General features: G+C 41.2%; 2 protein-coding genes across 9 annotated transcripts in view; one reads left to right on the forward strand and one right to left on the reverse strand.

Annotated features, from left to right (window-relative positions):
• The window catches only part of Myo6 (myosin VI), a 138,163-nt gene extending 127,603 nt beyond the window's left edge, over positions 1-10,560 (forward strand). For 6 of the 8 annotated variants that reach the window (XM_050126354.1, XM_050126395.1, XM_050126402.1 and 3 more), the window contains 5 exons: positions 1,144-1,247; positions 2,564-2,695; positions 5,317-5,343; positions 8,070-8,288; positions 8,809-10,560. In XM_050126354.1, the coding sequence (XP_049982311.1) occupies positions 1,144-1,247; positions 2,564-2,695; positions 5,317-5,343; positions 8,070-8,288; positions 8,809-9,008 (682 nt within the window). In that variant the 3' untranslated portion in view covers positions 9,009-10,560. The remainder of the gene's footprint in view (positions 1-1,143; positions 1,248-2,563; positions 2,696-5,316; positions 5,344-8,069; positions 8,289-8,808) is intronic. The other 2 variants (XM_050126386.1, XM_050126408.1) reach the window with 1 other exon arrangement.
• A 333-nt stretch (positions 10,561-10,893) lies between these two features.
• Impg1 (interphotoreceptor matrix proteoglycan 1) overlaps positions 10,894-16,074 on the reverse strand; it is a 129,859-nt gene continuing 124,678 nt past the window's right edge. The window contains exon 16 of the mRNA XM_050124539.1: positions 10,894-11,031. Coding sequence (XP_049980496.1) covers positions 10,894-11,031 — 138 coding nt within the window. The remainder of the gene's footprint in view (positions 11,032-16,074) is intronic.

Here is a 16,074-nt window from a genome sequence, read left to right on the forward strand (position 1 = left end):
GGAGCCACATTGCCTGGCTGAGGGGGATGGGGAGTAACAGTGGATCTGCAGCGTTAACACTAGTTCAAAACCACTGGTGCGAGTTGAATTTCGAGATAAGAACCTCCTGTTACTATCTAGTTTATATTCCTTTGGTTGTGATCCTAGCCTTTAATGACTGCACCATCTTTCCAGCTCTAGTCCATATTTTTTAAAAAGTACATTTGAATCAAGAATATTTTGTCAACTTTAAAGTTTCAAAATTAATTAAAGTGCTAAGTTAGTAGGTCTTAAAAACCAGGTAAATTCTATTACTGTTTTAATGTTTGTATGATTGTCTTTATGATAAGGTTAATCAGTTGATTATACTTTTGTTTAACTATTTTAATAATACAGAGATGGGAAAGGGAACATTTTTATACATTGAGTTCATTTACTACTTCTAACTCCAAATACATTTTTACCAGTGTTAGTAATATGAATAAAAAGTGGTTGTTATGTTTTATACAATAAAATTTTAATCCAGTGTTATCCTCAGAATGTATCAAAGCATGATACACATGTGCACACATATGCGTGTACTGGTATCTTATGTATATCTGATTATCAAGCTATATATTATGTAAGTTGACTTTTCAAAACAAAAGAAAACAAAACTCATAATAATTTTCAATTACTGATAATGTAATTGATAAGATCAAACAAAACAAACAAGCAGAAAGAAAAGAGCTCAAGAAAAGGCACAAAAAGGATTATGTATTTCCAAAGATGGTTTTTCAATAATGCTAGTCATATAAAATGTGTCTGTCTTGACTGTTTGCTGGGACTGTTATTCTTTCAAAGTGTAAAAATGGTGAGAGACTACACACTTGCTCTCAGGTAGCTTGACTTCATTGTCCTTTTTAAGAGGGAAGTTTTCCAGGTAGAAGATGGTAGGGATGGGCTTGGCCTTTACTTGTGTGATACCCAAGAGGCAGGATTTTAGCTCCTTGGCCTTTGTTTACCCTAACACCTGTGTTCCTTCTTTTTATGTTTTGAAGTCTGATTGGTCTAACCTCTTTCTTTGTTACATTGAGCTTAAAATAAATTGTGAAGGTTGATTCTGAGTGCCTGCCTCTTGGTCGGTGTATTTCTTGTTTATATATGTAAAATTCATGATTACAGAGGTCCTGCTGTACAAGCTACCAAGGCAGCTGCTGGTACCAAGAAGCATGATCTCAGTAAATGGAAGTATGCAGAGCTCCGTGATACAATCAATACTTCTTGTGGTAAGTGCATAGAAAAGGTGACAAAGAGGGGCCCAATACCAATGCCAGTAAGAGAAATACCTAGGTTTGGGGTGGGGTGCATGTATGTGTGCATGTGTTTACACATGTATGTGTGTGTGCATATGTGTGTGTACAAAGTCCCCAGGCCCATATATTTGTTATTCTTTGTTCCCTTGAAAATGACGACATAATTTAGTCATAAAATGGCAAGAAAGATATGTGTTCTAGTTCCTTTCCTCTTGCTGTGATAAAAGGCCCTGCCAAAGAGGACATCGGGGGAAAGGGTTTGTTGTAACTCATAGTTCCTGGCCACAGGCTATCAGGATGCAGGACAAGGAGGCTAGAGCAGCTGGTCACATCACACCCACCACCAGGAGAAGAAAGAACAGATGCACACGTTGTACTTACCTTGCTTGTCCACTCTTCCTTAGCCCTGGTCTCACACAGGGAATGTGGCTGACCATGGCCATGGCACACCGTACCTTCTCACTTCAGTCAGCACCATCAGGACAGTCTCCCACAGATGTCCACAGATGGGCTAGCCTCATCTAGACAGTGCCTCGCTGAGACTCTTTCCCACGAAATTCTACATTATCTTCTGTTAACAATGAAAATGAACCAACCAGCATTATTACTAAGTTAGATACATTTTTCTCATTCCTTACATAGGTCACAGAAAAGGAACAAATACAAATTATGACTTGGGCTATATTAATGACCAGTTCTTCTAATGCTAATCTTAAGATTTAATTGTTTGGATATCTGGGTCTTCTCTTCTATGACTCCAGAGTAATAAATAGCAATGTAACCATTTCTTTTTAAATTGGTTGTCCCTAGAAGAACAGTTATATGAGAGACAGCATCCAGAGCCTCACACAGTTAGGGTCTTGTTTAAACCAGTGTTTACGGTCAGGACACTGCCTAGTGATGGAAGGACCGAGCTGGAGAGCTCTTGCTATATTCTTGTCCTTGCTGAGTACAGCATCGTATGTGACAAATGCGCTGCCTTTGACTCTTGCTTGTACTTGAGCACATTGTCTTTGGAAAAACCTTTCTGATTTAATTTCTTCTTCATATAAAAAAGACCGATTTAGTCTAGAGTTGTTGAGTTGAGCAGATGTTATAGGATAGTAATATTATGTGAGTAATGATCTATAATTGGGGAAGACTGTGAAATGCTCACCTTTAGCTTACTTTTCGTCCCGCACTATATGTTAAAGTCCCAAACCTGTCATACACATCTCTTTATGCTATGGAATAATTATGTCAGATGAATAATTTAGGGTGTTATTTTTTTCTTCCTCTGTGATCAATAGACATCGAGCTCCTGGCCGCGTGCAGAGAAGAATTTCACAGGAGACTGAAAGTGTATCACGCTTGGAAATCCAAGAACAAGAAGCGAAACACTGAAACGGAGCAGCGCGCTCCCAAGTCTGTTACTGATTACGGTAAAAACGAATCTGTACTTTTCAGTGTTTCAAGTCGATTATATAGCAATGTGTGTCGCTATACATGATTTTTTGGGTAAAATAGTCAACATAAATTTCTCATATTGTGATCTAGTGAACACGATACAGCCATGATTACCTGCCTTATAAGAAGTTATACAATACTAAGTACATAGTTCCATGTTTAAACACATACAGATACATTCGTATGTTGTGTGGGAAGGCTGGTGACATGTTGGGTCCAGTGCTTGCCTGGCATGTGATGTTCTCAGCATTGCAAAGCCCAAACACAAACAAAAACGGTCAGATGTGAAAATGCCAAGGTTACTGTGATCAGCTTACTCTGGATGCTCATGAGTTTACCTATGAAAATTAGCATTTTAATGTTGCTAACCAACATTATTTTCTAAAATTTATTTTGAAATTTAATCTAGCTTGGTTTTTAGAATAGTTCCTCAAATAATCAAATATACTTATATTTTTAATATGGAGGTATATATACCTACTGGTGACTAGGAAAGGAAAGAACTGGTTCTTGTTTCTCTAACACCATCCTGATTGTCCTATTTAAAAAATGTTCACTGCAAATTTTATTTTATAGTACTGTGAGTTTCGCCTAGATGCAGGAACCCAGTGTTCACCTGAGCCAGAAAGTGGGGCAGGGCAGCCTCACCAGAGCTCAGCAGACTGTCCCAGTGACTCAGAGGACCTGTAATAGGAGCTAGAGCTTCAGTTTTTTTTTTTTTTAATTTGTTTTTATCTTGTATATGGGTGTTTTTTTCTGGATGTATGTGTGTGCACCACAGGTGTACAGGCCAGAAGAAGGCATTGGATCCCCTGGAACTGGAGTTACAGATGGCTGCTGGTTGCTCTGTGTAGGTTGGGTATTGAACCTGGGTCTGCAGCCAGTGCTTTTAACCATCAAGCCATCTCTTCAGTGCAGCTTTTGAAAATTTAAGACAGTAACTATTTTCATTTGTCACCTTGTTGCTTTTATACCATCATAGTTGTTCTTAATTCAGATTAGCATCAAAGTCAACACTTGACCATGTGGCTTTAGCAATGTTTTGAGCTTGAGTTCTTGGGGATAGTTTTAAATTCTCACGACTTTCCAAGGAAATAAAAGCAATATTTAGCAAAATTCAGTTAACTAGTAGGGCCTCAGTGTTTCTCAGGTCTTGCAAGGAATTATTGAGGTCAGTATTGCTTATAAGGGAGACAGTGCTGGTGATTGTTCAAGGCGGTTTTCAGCAAATCGTAATAGGATGAGGGCATGGGGACCATCTGTAGTGGAGATATTGTAAATTTGGAAAGGTGGAAGCCCCAGTGAGTTCATTGTTTACGTATTAAGATTTTGCTGCAAAACTTGTTTGTTTTGCATATAAACCCCCCCTCCCCTGAAAAGCAATGGGCTCTTCCTTTAGCTCTCCTATTCTTTGCTACAAATGTTTTATAATTACCTTCCCCTTGGTAGGTTTTCATTGTCTGGTAAAATGTACACATCTGAGTCTGAGCACCACAAAGGAAGGAGGTTTGCTAATACTTCATGGAGTTTTGAATTGAACTTTGATACTTTTTTTTAAAAAAAAATCTATTCTTGTTCCCAAATGAAGCAAATAGCATTTTGCTGCTGTAAGTATCAGGTTAGCAAAATTTCTTAAGAGTCCTATCCAGGAGTAAAAACAAACTTAAGAATTTTTATGCAAATACAATCAATATGTTAACATTCAGAAAAATTAATTATGAACCATTTTCAGAACAAAAAATCTACTTCTGCCTTTAAAGTATTTGCCTTGCCTTTCTCCATGTCTTTTTCTCATGTCACATTCAGTCTGATGGGGGAATGTGCTGGAAGGGGCGGGAGGCATCCAGGTGCGTCACAGGCTAATGGAGAAAATTCTGTGTGGTGTGGTCTTTATATTTAGAAGTTTTGGGATTCATTTGAAAATATGAAATGAGGACACTTTATAATTCCCCAAAACAAGACTTGATGTCCCTGAGTACGAGAGTAATATGTTGATAAACTATGAAGTTTCTGCAGCAGCGAATAAGGAGCTCTAGTCCCCTTCCCTGGGTGACTGAGCACGCTCTCGTCTCATTCATCACACGAAGAGATTTCAAAAATAATTTTGGACAGTGCAGATCACTTAGAGAATATTTATAGTTTCTTCAAACCATGACTTTGGGAATCAGTTAATCCAAGTTTCTAAAATAAAAATGGCACAAGTTTAAGATTTAAGGAATCTGAAGATTCCTTAATGTCTAAAAACAGTAGCATTTATTATAAGTTAGGTTTTTGTGCGCCAAGATTATAAATGAAGTATAATGTTTCAGTTTTGGTACTTTTCTTGTGCCTGAATCAGAATTTTCTAAAATATAATTAAAGTAGCTTCCTTCCCTCCCTCCTTCCTTCCTTCCTTCTTTTTTTCTATGCTTTCTAAAACCATTTTTAAAATCAAAACACCGTGCCTTATAGACAAGTCTGTGAGTTCTTTGCTATAGACAGAATATTTGCATGCTGGTCACCACCTCAACTGACTGGACAGATTTATAAGTCAGAAAAATGCTCATTTAGCGTTGGCATTGTTATCTTCTCTTCAACATACAATATTTGTTCACAGATTTTGCGCCATTTTTGAACAGTTCACGTAAGTCAAGGGTGGTGCCTCATGAGCTAACCGGAAGAGGGCTAAATGCCTTTATAGTGTACTAACAACTTTCTGCCAAACAGCGTTTTGCTACGTTGTAAGTGGAGTTGCCGTATATTAAAGACAACTGCCTACATTAAGATATATCTTAACTCGAGATAGGCTTCACTTTTCCCAAATCAATCCAAAACATGTATGCAGAGCAACGATTGAATCCACGATGCTATCATCTGCCAAATTTCATGCATTTCAAACTGGGTGTGTATGCCTCTTACTGTAGCGAAACGCTGTCTTCCCTTCCCAGCTGACCTCAGGGGGAAAAAAAAAACAACTCTCAGGTGCTGGTTGCAGATGCTGCGCTGTGTTGGTACCTGTGTTTCTGTCCAAGGAGATTTGGGGAGATCTGTGTAGTAATATGCATAAATTTAATAATGACACCTGCTAACAGGAAGAGGGAGATAACTTCCTGGGATGCCCATTTCCTTCCGTCCATAGAACCTGTGGGTCACCTTGGCCTTATAGTAAGTTCCTAGAGTTGAGAGGTTCTGTTCATTTGCCAGCTGGTTGGGCCTGTTTCTCTAAGTGCTTCTTATAATTTATATTTTTGTTTCATTGTTCGAGGCATCATCTCAGTGTGTAGCTCTCCCAGACTGGCCTCAGCCCTCCAGGGCCAGGGCTTGTTTCTTTCCCTCTGACCTCTAAAGTGAACACAGTTGGAGGAAAGCAAGCTGTTGAGAATATTAGTTTCAAGATTTTAATGTCTGGCGATTTTAACTTGACGGAAGTTCTTTGCTCTTCTCAACAAAAATCAAGTCTCACATTACTAGAAAAGGGTACCATAAAGTTTAGTTTTATAACTGTACTCAGGGTATTAACTTCGAGAGGCAGTTATTTTAGAAAACAGTGAATGGACTGTCAATGTTCTGGTAAAATTCCAATCACTCATTCACTACCCAGAAAGGTTGCTGTTTTCAAATTAGCTATTTATTTAATTTTTGAGGTGGGGTCTCTCTCTGTCGCCCTGGCTGGCCTGAAGCCAGCGCTTTTAAACTTCGGGTGTGATCACTGAGTTCCCGAGTACAGTGGACGGAACAGAAACAAGAAAACAAACCCAATCTCCATTTCTGTGCTGAAGGCCATGCTGTCTCTAATGTCGCTAACAAAGCTGGCCCCTCATTCTTCCGTAGGCGAGTGTGGCCTCCTCATGTGCTTTTTTGCTTTCTCTGATTTGCACCTAACTAAATCTAACTTTCCATGAGCGGTTGCTGTTTCTCGGGGCAAAATCTAGAGCAGGAATATTTTCATTCTTTTGGTGTTTTTGCAAGTCCTTAGAAAAACCACATGGCTGTGTGTGGCTTTTCTGTGTTGTGTACTCTTTCGTGGACTCTCTTTGATCTTCACATTGAGGTCTCAAAGCTGCAGTGAGTTGTTGCTCGGCTTTCAAAGCTAAGACATAAAGCATACGAACAGCTTTATGTGATTTGTCAGAATTATGCGGCTCAGGATGTAAAGCCATTACTCTAGGAATGTGTTTACATCTGCACGTTAAATAAAAGCCCAGTCCTTCAGTGTGAATGGAGCAAGGGCTAGGACTAGTAAAAAGGAAGACGTTTTCCCTTTCTGTTGGCGAGGAAACCTGTATAGGATACACTTTCCACTTATTTCAGTGGGCTTTTTTTTTGCCAAGAGAAATCTCATTCAAAGTAAACATTTTTGAGGAAAGGGTCATGCTTCCTGTTATAAGTAGGTTTTGGGGGGAGCATGTTTCTCTAAATGCTGTTATCTGTGCTATTTTGGTCTTTAAAAAGCCCAAAGTGGGTAAAAGAAAAAAAATTTTTTTGAATGGGTTTCTCCTTTTGAGGAAAATATAATTAAATGAACAAATCTTTCTAATTTTAAAATTACTATTTACTTAATTTTAAGTTGTTAAATATAAGTTATTCTTCAGCTTTAAACTGAAATCCTATAGAAAAAAACAGTACTAGACTGCTTGCCTGCTATGTGAATTAATTTGGGGTTACTAATAAGTCATTTGTGGTAACCAGGCAAGGTTTTTTTTGCCAGTGGTGGAGGTGGTAGTGGTGGTGGTGGTGGCGGCGGCAACACCTGTGTGTGTGTGTGTGTGTGTGTGTGTGTACCATACTTTTGTGTGTGCACAATGATGGAATGTGTGTAACATGTATGAGCAGTGCTTGAGTGTATGTATGTATACATGCATATACATAATGCATAAATGTGTGCACAATCTTTGAGTATGTGTTTGTATACCATTCATGTACACAATGCCTAAATGTGTGTGTGCTATGTGTGCACAGTGCTTGAGGGTGTGTGTCTGTGTACCATGCATGTGCACAATACTTGAGCGCATGTGTACTGTGCATTGCCCATGCCTGGCAATGTGTGTATATATACCATGTGTTACATATGCACAATAATTGAGTATGTGTGTGTGCACTGTGCATATACACAGTGCTTGGGTGTGTCTATGAATATGTGCACATTCATAGTGCCAGGAAACATCTTTCAGCAAAGACAATTCTAAGAAATCCTACTCTGAATCTGAGTCACGAAGAGGCAGCTAGTGCTGGCATTTTAAATGTACTTACTAGTGGGAACCTCTGTTCTCCCCCCTCCTCCCTTTTAAAATTCTTGGTGTATTTTAGGAATGATGTCTGTTTTCTTTTCCCACGGGCGGCTGGTGTAACATTGCCTGTTCTGTGTAATAGCTCAGCAGAACCCTGCAGCTCAGCTTTCTGCCAGGCAGCAGGAGCTTGAGATGAACCGACAGCAGCGTTTCTTCCGCATCCCATTCATCCGCCCTGCTGACCAGTACAAAGATCCTCAGAACAAGAAAAAGGGCTGGTGGTATGCCCATTTTGACGGACCCTGGATTGCTCGGCAGATGGAGCTCCACCCTGACAAGCCACCCATCCTTCTTGTAGCTGGTGTGTATAAATTCGCAGGAAAAAAAATAAAACAAAAAAGGATTGCAAAGCCTTGGATGAAACGTTCTAATATATAATGTAACATAATAAAGTCAGTCCCTGCGTTTCAGAGTTGAGTGACAGAGCTTTGCAATTCAGTTCCATTTCCAGGTGACGGAAAATTGACTAAATGATTTACAAAGCAAAATTGTTGTTATGCCTGTTTAGAGAACATAAAACTATGTCCTAAGAAACCTGTCACTGGTATTTAATTATGTCTGTGGTTTTGTACGAGCTCCGAGGGCACACAGGATTCCTACTAACCCTGATGACTTCTTTGATCCATGGTAGGGTCTTCAATTTTTGAGAATCCTTCCTGGGGGCAAATTTAGGTGATTTCTAGAGAACTTAATACGATTCACATCTTAGAGAAACAGTTATAGGTTCTGAAAGCTGTGAGAATTGTTGGGTGCTCCCAGAATAGCAGGCAGGAAAGTGCTGTGCAGAGAGATGGTAATTTTGTGACGTCTCCTGTCTGCAGGCAAGGATGACGTGGAGATGTGCGAGCTGAATCTCGAGGAGACGGGTCTGACTCGGAAGCGCGGGGCTGAGATCCTGCCCAGGCAGTTCGAAGAGATCTGGGAGCGCTGCGGAGGCATCCAGTACCTTCAGAGCGCCATCGAGAGCAGGCAGGCCCGGCCCACCTATGCCACGGCCATGCTGCAGAACCTGCTCAAGTAGGGTGCAGGGCTCCAGCCTGGCCTGGCCAGCTCGGGCAGGGAGGCGGGCAGAAGGCTCACCATTTCCTCGCTCCTGGTAGAACGCCTTATGCAAAGTGAACAGATTTTATTAATCATGCGTTTTGTTAATTTGTTCAAGATTAATTAAGGTTGAAGTAGTGGATTAAGGACCTAGAAACAGAACAGTCCTGGCCCCAGCAGTGACCCCCCCCATTGTTCTGATGCTTTCAGCCCCCTGAGAGAGTCTGTCCTTCTCAAGTTCTGCACACTGACCACCTTAAGTCCACGGTGACTATTCTCAAGGACAAGAGCTTTTTTTTTTTAATTTCAAATATTTTATTTTCTTTTTTAAGGATAGCACAGTGCCTTTATAACTGGGATAATGAAATCTTAGCTAATTTGGAACAAGAATTAAGGTACTTAAAATGATTAAGGAACTGATTATTTTGGTCTAAAAAGCTGTATTTTGTCTGCCTTTTCAGAAATTCATAGAAATGGACTTACTCTTTTTTGTAGTGTGCTTAGACTTGATGAAGCCCATGTTCTGGGGTTCTGGAAAGCGCTTTAATGTATAGGAGGTATCGTGTGCAGAAGAGGTGCTGGGCAGATACGGATGGACACAGGGCGCTTTTCTCCCGAGCTCTGCATTACTCCTGGAATCTCCTCTCCCTAATTCATGGCAGAGTAAAGGAAATCCAGATCACTCGGGTGACTGGAAGTTCTGATGTAGCCTTGTTTCCTCTTGGAAGGGACACAGGGTTGAGGTGGTGCTGTGACTTCACTGGACGAAATTCAAATCCTTCCTCACTTCATCTCAATTGTGATTTCTCAGTTTAAACCTTGTCCTAGTTATTTCATGTGATTTAAGCTGGTGTGCTGCTTCAGACATCTCTCCTGCCCCCTTCCCAAAAAATCTGTCTTGGTCTTTGAAATGTGGTCGTTGTCGAGCCGTTCTGTAAACTTCATAACTCGGACTCCCTTGTGCTTAGGCCGAACTTGTTCCTGCTGCAGGTGGTTTTTAAAAACACTCCTTTTGTGTGCCCTTCGTCCCAATCAGGTGTCAGCTGCTGAAGCTGGTGCTTAGGACTTGGCTGTTAGGACCTTAGAGACAAAACTACATCAAGGAGTTACGGTGATGTCCAAAGGAGTCTTTGTTTGTATTCTAGCATAAAAGTAGAAAGTAAAACTATTCTTTACACTCCCTTTGTTTTTAAACACCCTAACCTTTGAAGTTTTAGGGTTTTTTTTTTTCCTTAGACAGATATCTCAGTTAGGAAATACTTGCCAGCTGATGGGATTAATGTTTAGAAGCCCAGATTCTACTGTCACGGTTGCTCCTCTCAGAACGTACGGAAGTACTTATTTATTATGATCCCGTGGGAGTGATGGCTTTGTGATACGGAAATGAAATGGCCCCACCTGTGCTAACAATTGAAAATGTGAATGGGATTGGAGGTTGTCTTACTGCTTACACTCACCCACCGTCCGGTCATTCGGTGATTGGTGGCAGAAGGAGTAGTTACCGAAATAAACAACCTGTTGTTTCTCTTTCATCTCTCTTTTCTTGATTGGTGTCTTTATTTGTGCAAGATAGAAAAGAAGCTTTATTTCCTAATTATCAATGAATATAGTCCTTGAAAATAAACCTAGGGGCTAATTGTTTGGTCACTTGTCTGCTCAGCACTATTTTCTGTGTCTTCCGGATCCATGCATAAGCAATAGATGAAAAATTAATCAAGAAGCAGAAATTATTATGACAGAACTTTAAAATTTAAAGGATTTATAGGAAATATAGGACAGCAAAGCATTTTTGAAAGTCTCTGTGTGTGTGGGTTCTGACTTGATAATGCTACCGTTAATTGTGAGCCACTTTCTACCTAACTATGTCACCCAGATTTCCTACAATTTGTCTGTTTCAAGTAGTCTCCCGAGTTAATTTTGTCAAGAAGGAGAACTGCCCTAATTCGGGTAAGCGTGATCTTCCCACAGGTCACAGCACAGTCCTTAGATGCTTCCAGGAAAACCTTAGGACATCATTTTTGGGGACACAGCAGAAACAGTGTTCTACAAGACATGGACCCAGCGTCTCATCTGTGTTTTGTAGATTCAGATCCACAAAGGCTGGGCGAGAACTGAGGGTATCCAGGTCAGTTAACTCTTGTTTTAGCCAACCTTTAAAAACTACAACTTTAAACCAGTACACTAAACACAAAGAACTAATTTCTCGAATGCTTTTCAGTTCTAGTTTCTTCCACAGTGTGTGTACATTTTAACAGAATGTAAAGCATCGACGGCAGGTGTTTCCTGTTGAATTCAGCTGTGACACAGTGCCCCGTGCCAGCAGCACAGATGAGATGCGTGTTAGTGGGCTCAGTGAGAACAGCGAGTGTCTAGAGGCCTCGTATGTTCAGAAGCTGCAGCCCCTTCACTGTCAGGGAGACCACACCTGAACAGGACTATGTAAAGAAGCAAACTAGCCGAGATCAGCCTGCCCTAAAGGTGTTGTAGTGAGACAGGTTCTCCCTCTGACCTGTAAGAAACTCTTTACAGGCCTTGAACCCTTTTGTTTCAAGAGCAGCCAAGGAAACAGCTCAAGGCAAAACTAGGAGATGCTTGTGAGATTTAGACAGTAGAAAACACAGGCAAAATAATAATAATAGTAGTAGATATTTACTCCATGTGATCTTTATGAATTGGGTTGCTTTTTCCATGGTGGGGATTGAACCCGGGGCTTCCTGCAGGTGAGGCTCTGCCATGGAGGCACCTCTCTGGCCTTTCGAGACACTTTTACTTTTGGAAGACACTTTTACTCACAGGTTATTAATATGGTTCTCAGGGGGTTCAAATATGTAGACCTTTGGCTTCTTAAAATAGCTTTCAGATACTTGGACCAGCAGAATAGTTATTGAACTAATCAGTCAGTTAATGCTAAGTTAATGCTAATCTTACTTCCTTATGTGGAAAAAAGTTGTAGAAAGCCAGGGACATCATAAAATTTACTACCAGACCATGAAAAAGATATAAATGCCTTTGCTCCAGCTATGTAGCAAAAACAGTGAGAGCAATGTTTTGTTGGCTCAACCAGTCCTGGAAAACTTGCAAAGGGTTGTTCCTGTACTTCCCCGCTTATCCTTACCACCGGTCAATAAGGATTGAGTTTTAGTTTCTCCCAGAGATACACTAACAGCGGGGGAGGAATGGGCAGAGGACATTTAACAGTGAGGATAAGGATGGGGGTGTGGGAACAGTGGTAGCCATGAGGGCAGAGATGAGCCAAAGTGCAAGAGAAGGGAAATGGTGCGTCCCCTGAAGACTGCACCTCAACTGGGAAACACTGAGAAACACTCCTGGGTCCTTGCTGAAGTTTAGGAGGCATTTTGTACAGCTTAGGCACAGAAATGAAGGTTAGTAAACTTGGATGCTGAGTCACCTGTTGCGTAGATCTTAGCAGGTAAGGATGGTGCAGCTGAACTGGAGGTGCCCAGGAAAAACCCTGGCATCCTGTGTGCCCTGTGCGAGGTTAGGGAGAGAGTCTGCCTCTGTCGAAGCTACAGCTTTTGAGTATTTGCTGCCACCCAATCAGTGTCTTCTTCCCCCGGCAGTAGCCTATGTCTGAAGCAACTTTGGTTCTTGGAAGTTTCCCGGTAGATAACTAGGAAAAATTAATGCGCATCGCAGACTGCATAATCTTTAATCTTAATTTTCACCAATATAGAAACTACAAACAGGCTTATCAAGTGGCCACTCCTTCTTTTCACTTCTGGAAATTTGTCTATTTGTAATTGTTAATTTTTCTTCATGAACAGTGTGTGTCTAATAGTTTCTTAAAATACTGATATTCCGGAAACTCGAATAAATGCCTTCTATGTAGAACATCCTTGTGTTTTGTGTGCTGTTAATACAGGGTATGAAATGTCACACTGTTGGTAACTCTCAGGCATGTTGTGTTGGGGACAAAGCCCTAACTAGGTGGCTACATGGACAGGCAGGCACTCCAGGAGATAGAGCTGTGTGTGAGCTACTAAGCCCATTTGAGCCCTGGATGTCTCACCCCAGACTCTGACGAACGTATGAGAAGAGAAAGTTTGTAAAATCTGGTGGCCTAGCGAAGAATCCTCCCTACGGTTCTGAACACTGGCCTGTATATCTTTACGAGGAGTGCAGAACCTTCCATGCCCCCCCTGGATCCCGGTCTGTATAACTCCATGAGGAGTGTGGAATCTTCATGTACCTACTGGGTTTCTGAAAGGGAAGTAGACTAATGTCTGTCTTCACTGCTTTTTTCCCAGATGCCAAAAGATGGATGATATACAGAATAAGGAGCATTTAGCCTAAAATGAGATGCTTCTTCACATTGTATAGAATGTCTTACCTACTTAGCTTCTCTCTAAAGACCTGTCCTACACTGCTTAGCATAGGACTAAAATGTGGATAAGCAGGTTAGGATAGGAAGGGGTAGATAATTCTCTCTCCTTATGTAAGTCTTTCTCTTGCTTTTACAGTTCTGTTTGCGTTTGGGATTTTTGGGGATATGGGACTGGGTCAGTCTATCCTTCCATTATTCTTGACTCTGTGACCTTGGCACCAACTGGCAATTTGACATCCTTATCCAGGTAACATATCTTTGGTTGTGAGGAGACTGGAGTCAGGATGGGATGAAAACTCCTCATTTCTGAAGCCACAGGAAGGAAACTGAAAGTCCTGTATCCCTAGTTGCATCCACTTGCCTGCAAATTTCACGATGTCTTTTTTTTCTGCTGAGTAGTACTCCATTTTGTAAATGTACCAATTTTCTTTGTCTATTCTTCAGTCGAGGGGTATCTAGGTTGTTTCTAGGTTCTGGTTATTACTAATGCTGCTGTGAATACAGTTGAGCAAATGTCCTTCTGGTATGATTGCTTGTCCTTTGGGTTTTTGCCCAAGAGTGGTATTGTTGGATCTTGAGGTAGATTGATCCCCAACTTTCTGAGAAACAGCCATATTGATTTCCAAAGGGGCTGTACAAGTTTGCACTCCCACCAGCAATGGAGCAGTGTTCCCCTTTCTCCACATCCTCTCCAGCATATGCTGTCATCAGTGTTTTTGATCTTAACTATTCTGACAGGTGTAAGATGGAATCTCAGAGTTTTTTGATTTGCATTTCCCTGATGGCTATGAATGTTGAACATTCCCTTAAGTTCCTTTCATCCATTTGAGATTCTTCTGTTAAGAATTCTCTGTTTAGTTCTGTACCCCATTTTTAATTGGATTATTTGGTGACCCAGACACAGAAAGGCAAACATGGTATGTACTCACTCATAAGTGGATATCAGACATAAAGCAAAGGATAACCAGCCTACAGTCCACAACCCCAGAGAAGACAGGAAACAAGGAGAACCCTAAAAGAGACATACAAGGACCACTCCTGGGAGGGGGAAGTAGACAAGACCTCCTTAGTAAATTAGCAGCATGGGGGGAAGGGAGAGGGTGTTAGGGAGTGCAGAGAGGAGAAGGGGAGTGGGGAGGAGAACATGAGGGATCAGAAAAGTCGGGTTGGGTAAAGGACAGAGAGGGAGAACAAGGAAGAAATACCCTGAAAAAGAGAGCCATTATGGGGTTAGTGAGAAACCAGGCTCTAGGGAAATTCCCAGGAATCCATAAGGATGACCCAAGCTAAGAATCTAAGTAATAGTGGAGAGGGTACCTTAACTGCCATTCCCTATAATCAGATTGATGGCTACCTTAATTGTCATCATAGGACCTTCATCTAGTAACTGATGGAAGCAGATGTAGAGATCCATAGCTAAGCCCTGGGCCCAACTCCTGGAGTCCAGTCAGAGAGAGGGAGGAACAATATGTGCAAAGGGACCAAGACCATCGTGGGGAAACCCACAGAAACTGGTGACCCAAGTAAGTGGGAGCTCACTGACTCCAGATTGAGAGCTGGGGAACTTGCCTAAGACCAATCTGGGTCCCCTGAATGTGGGTGACAGTTGTGTGACTTGGGCAGTTTGTGGGGCCACTAGCAGTATTTATCCCTAGTGCATGAACTGGCTCTTTGGAGCCCATTCCCTGTGGAGGGATCCCTTGCTCAGCCTAGGTACAGTGGGGAGGACCTTGGTCCTGTCTCAAGTGATATGACAGACTTTGTTGACTCCCCATGGGAGGCCTCACTTTCTCTGAGGAGTGGATGGGGGCGTGGGCTGGGGAAAAGGTGGGGGGAGTGGGAACTGGTATTACTATGTAAAATAGGATTGTTTTATAAAAAGCAGTAAAAAAAACCCCTGTATTCCTTCTCCATGGGAGAGTGCCTCTTTTCAAAATACTGTCGTCTACATCACTGATTTATCCCTTAATTATAAATATTCCCATAGTATTCCTTCATCTTAATATGTTGTTTCACCTGCATATAATAAAAGTTTTCTTTAAAAGAAAAAAAAAGCAAAAAAAACCCCCCAAAAAACAAAATACTGTCATCATTATGAAGAAGCATTTTGATTTTGGCTTGGCAGTTTCTTGTTAAATATTGTTATCAGTGTCTGTTGTTTTGTTGTCTTAGCAGTATTAAAATAACTCACTTAAATCACTTTATCAAATCCATGGAATGATCAATGTCATACAGATCCATTTTACTATAAATCTATGAGTAAATATAGTACTTACATTATTAAACTTAAGATTTTTCCCCACATATATCTGACAACTGGACATGTGAAAGAGATGTGGAGATATGAATTTTTCATCAAGTAGCACATTGAATTTTGAGCTGTATTTCAGTGGTGCCAATATAGATGCATGTGTGACAGTTTGAAGACTTCGTTCATTGGTGGCAAACAGGCACATTATGTCTTAGCACACATCCTCCCTCTTCAGCTTCTCACCAGTGTAGTGTTTTCCTTCAAAACCCTCTTTGGGGCAGCAACAAGAAGAGTACGGTTTTCCCATGATGTGCATATCTGAGCCTCACTTTCTCTTTCGCTTGAAGAGCAATTCAGAAATCTGCTGCATTAGCAAGAACTGCTTAATTAACAAAAGCAGAATGCCTAAAAACCGGAGCGAGCTGGGCGGGGGGGGGGGGGGGGGGGGGG

The sequence above is a fragment of the Alexandromys fortis genome, unplaced genomic scaffold (assembly GCF_014885135.2).
Source record: "Alexandromys fortis isolate MF-2015 unplaced genomic scaffold, M_Fortis_MF-2015_v1.1 scaffold_22, whole genome shotgun sequence".
NCBI classification, from domain to species: domain Eukaryota; kingdom Metazoa; phylum Chordata; class Mammalia; order Rodentia; family Cricetidae; genus Alexandromys; species Alexandromys fortis.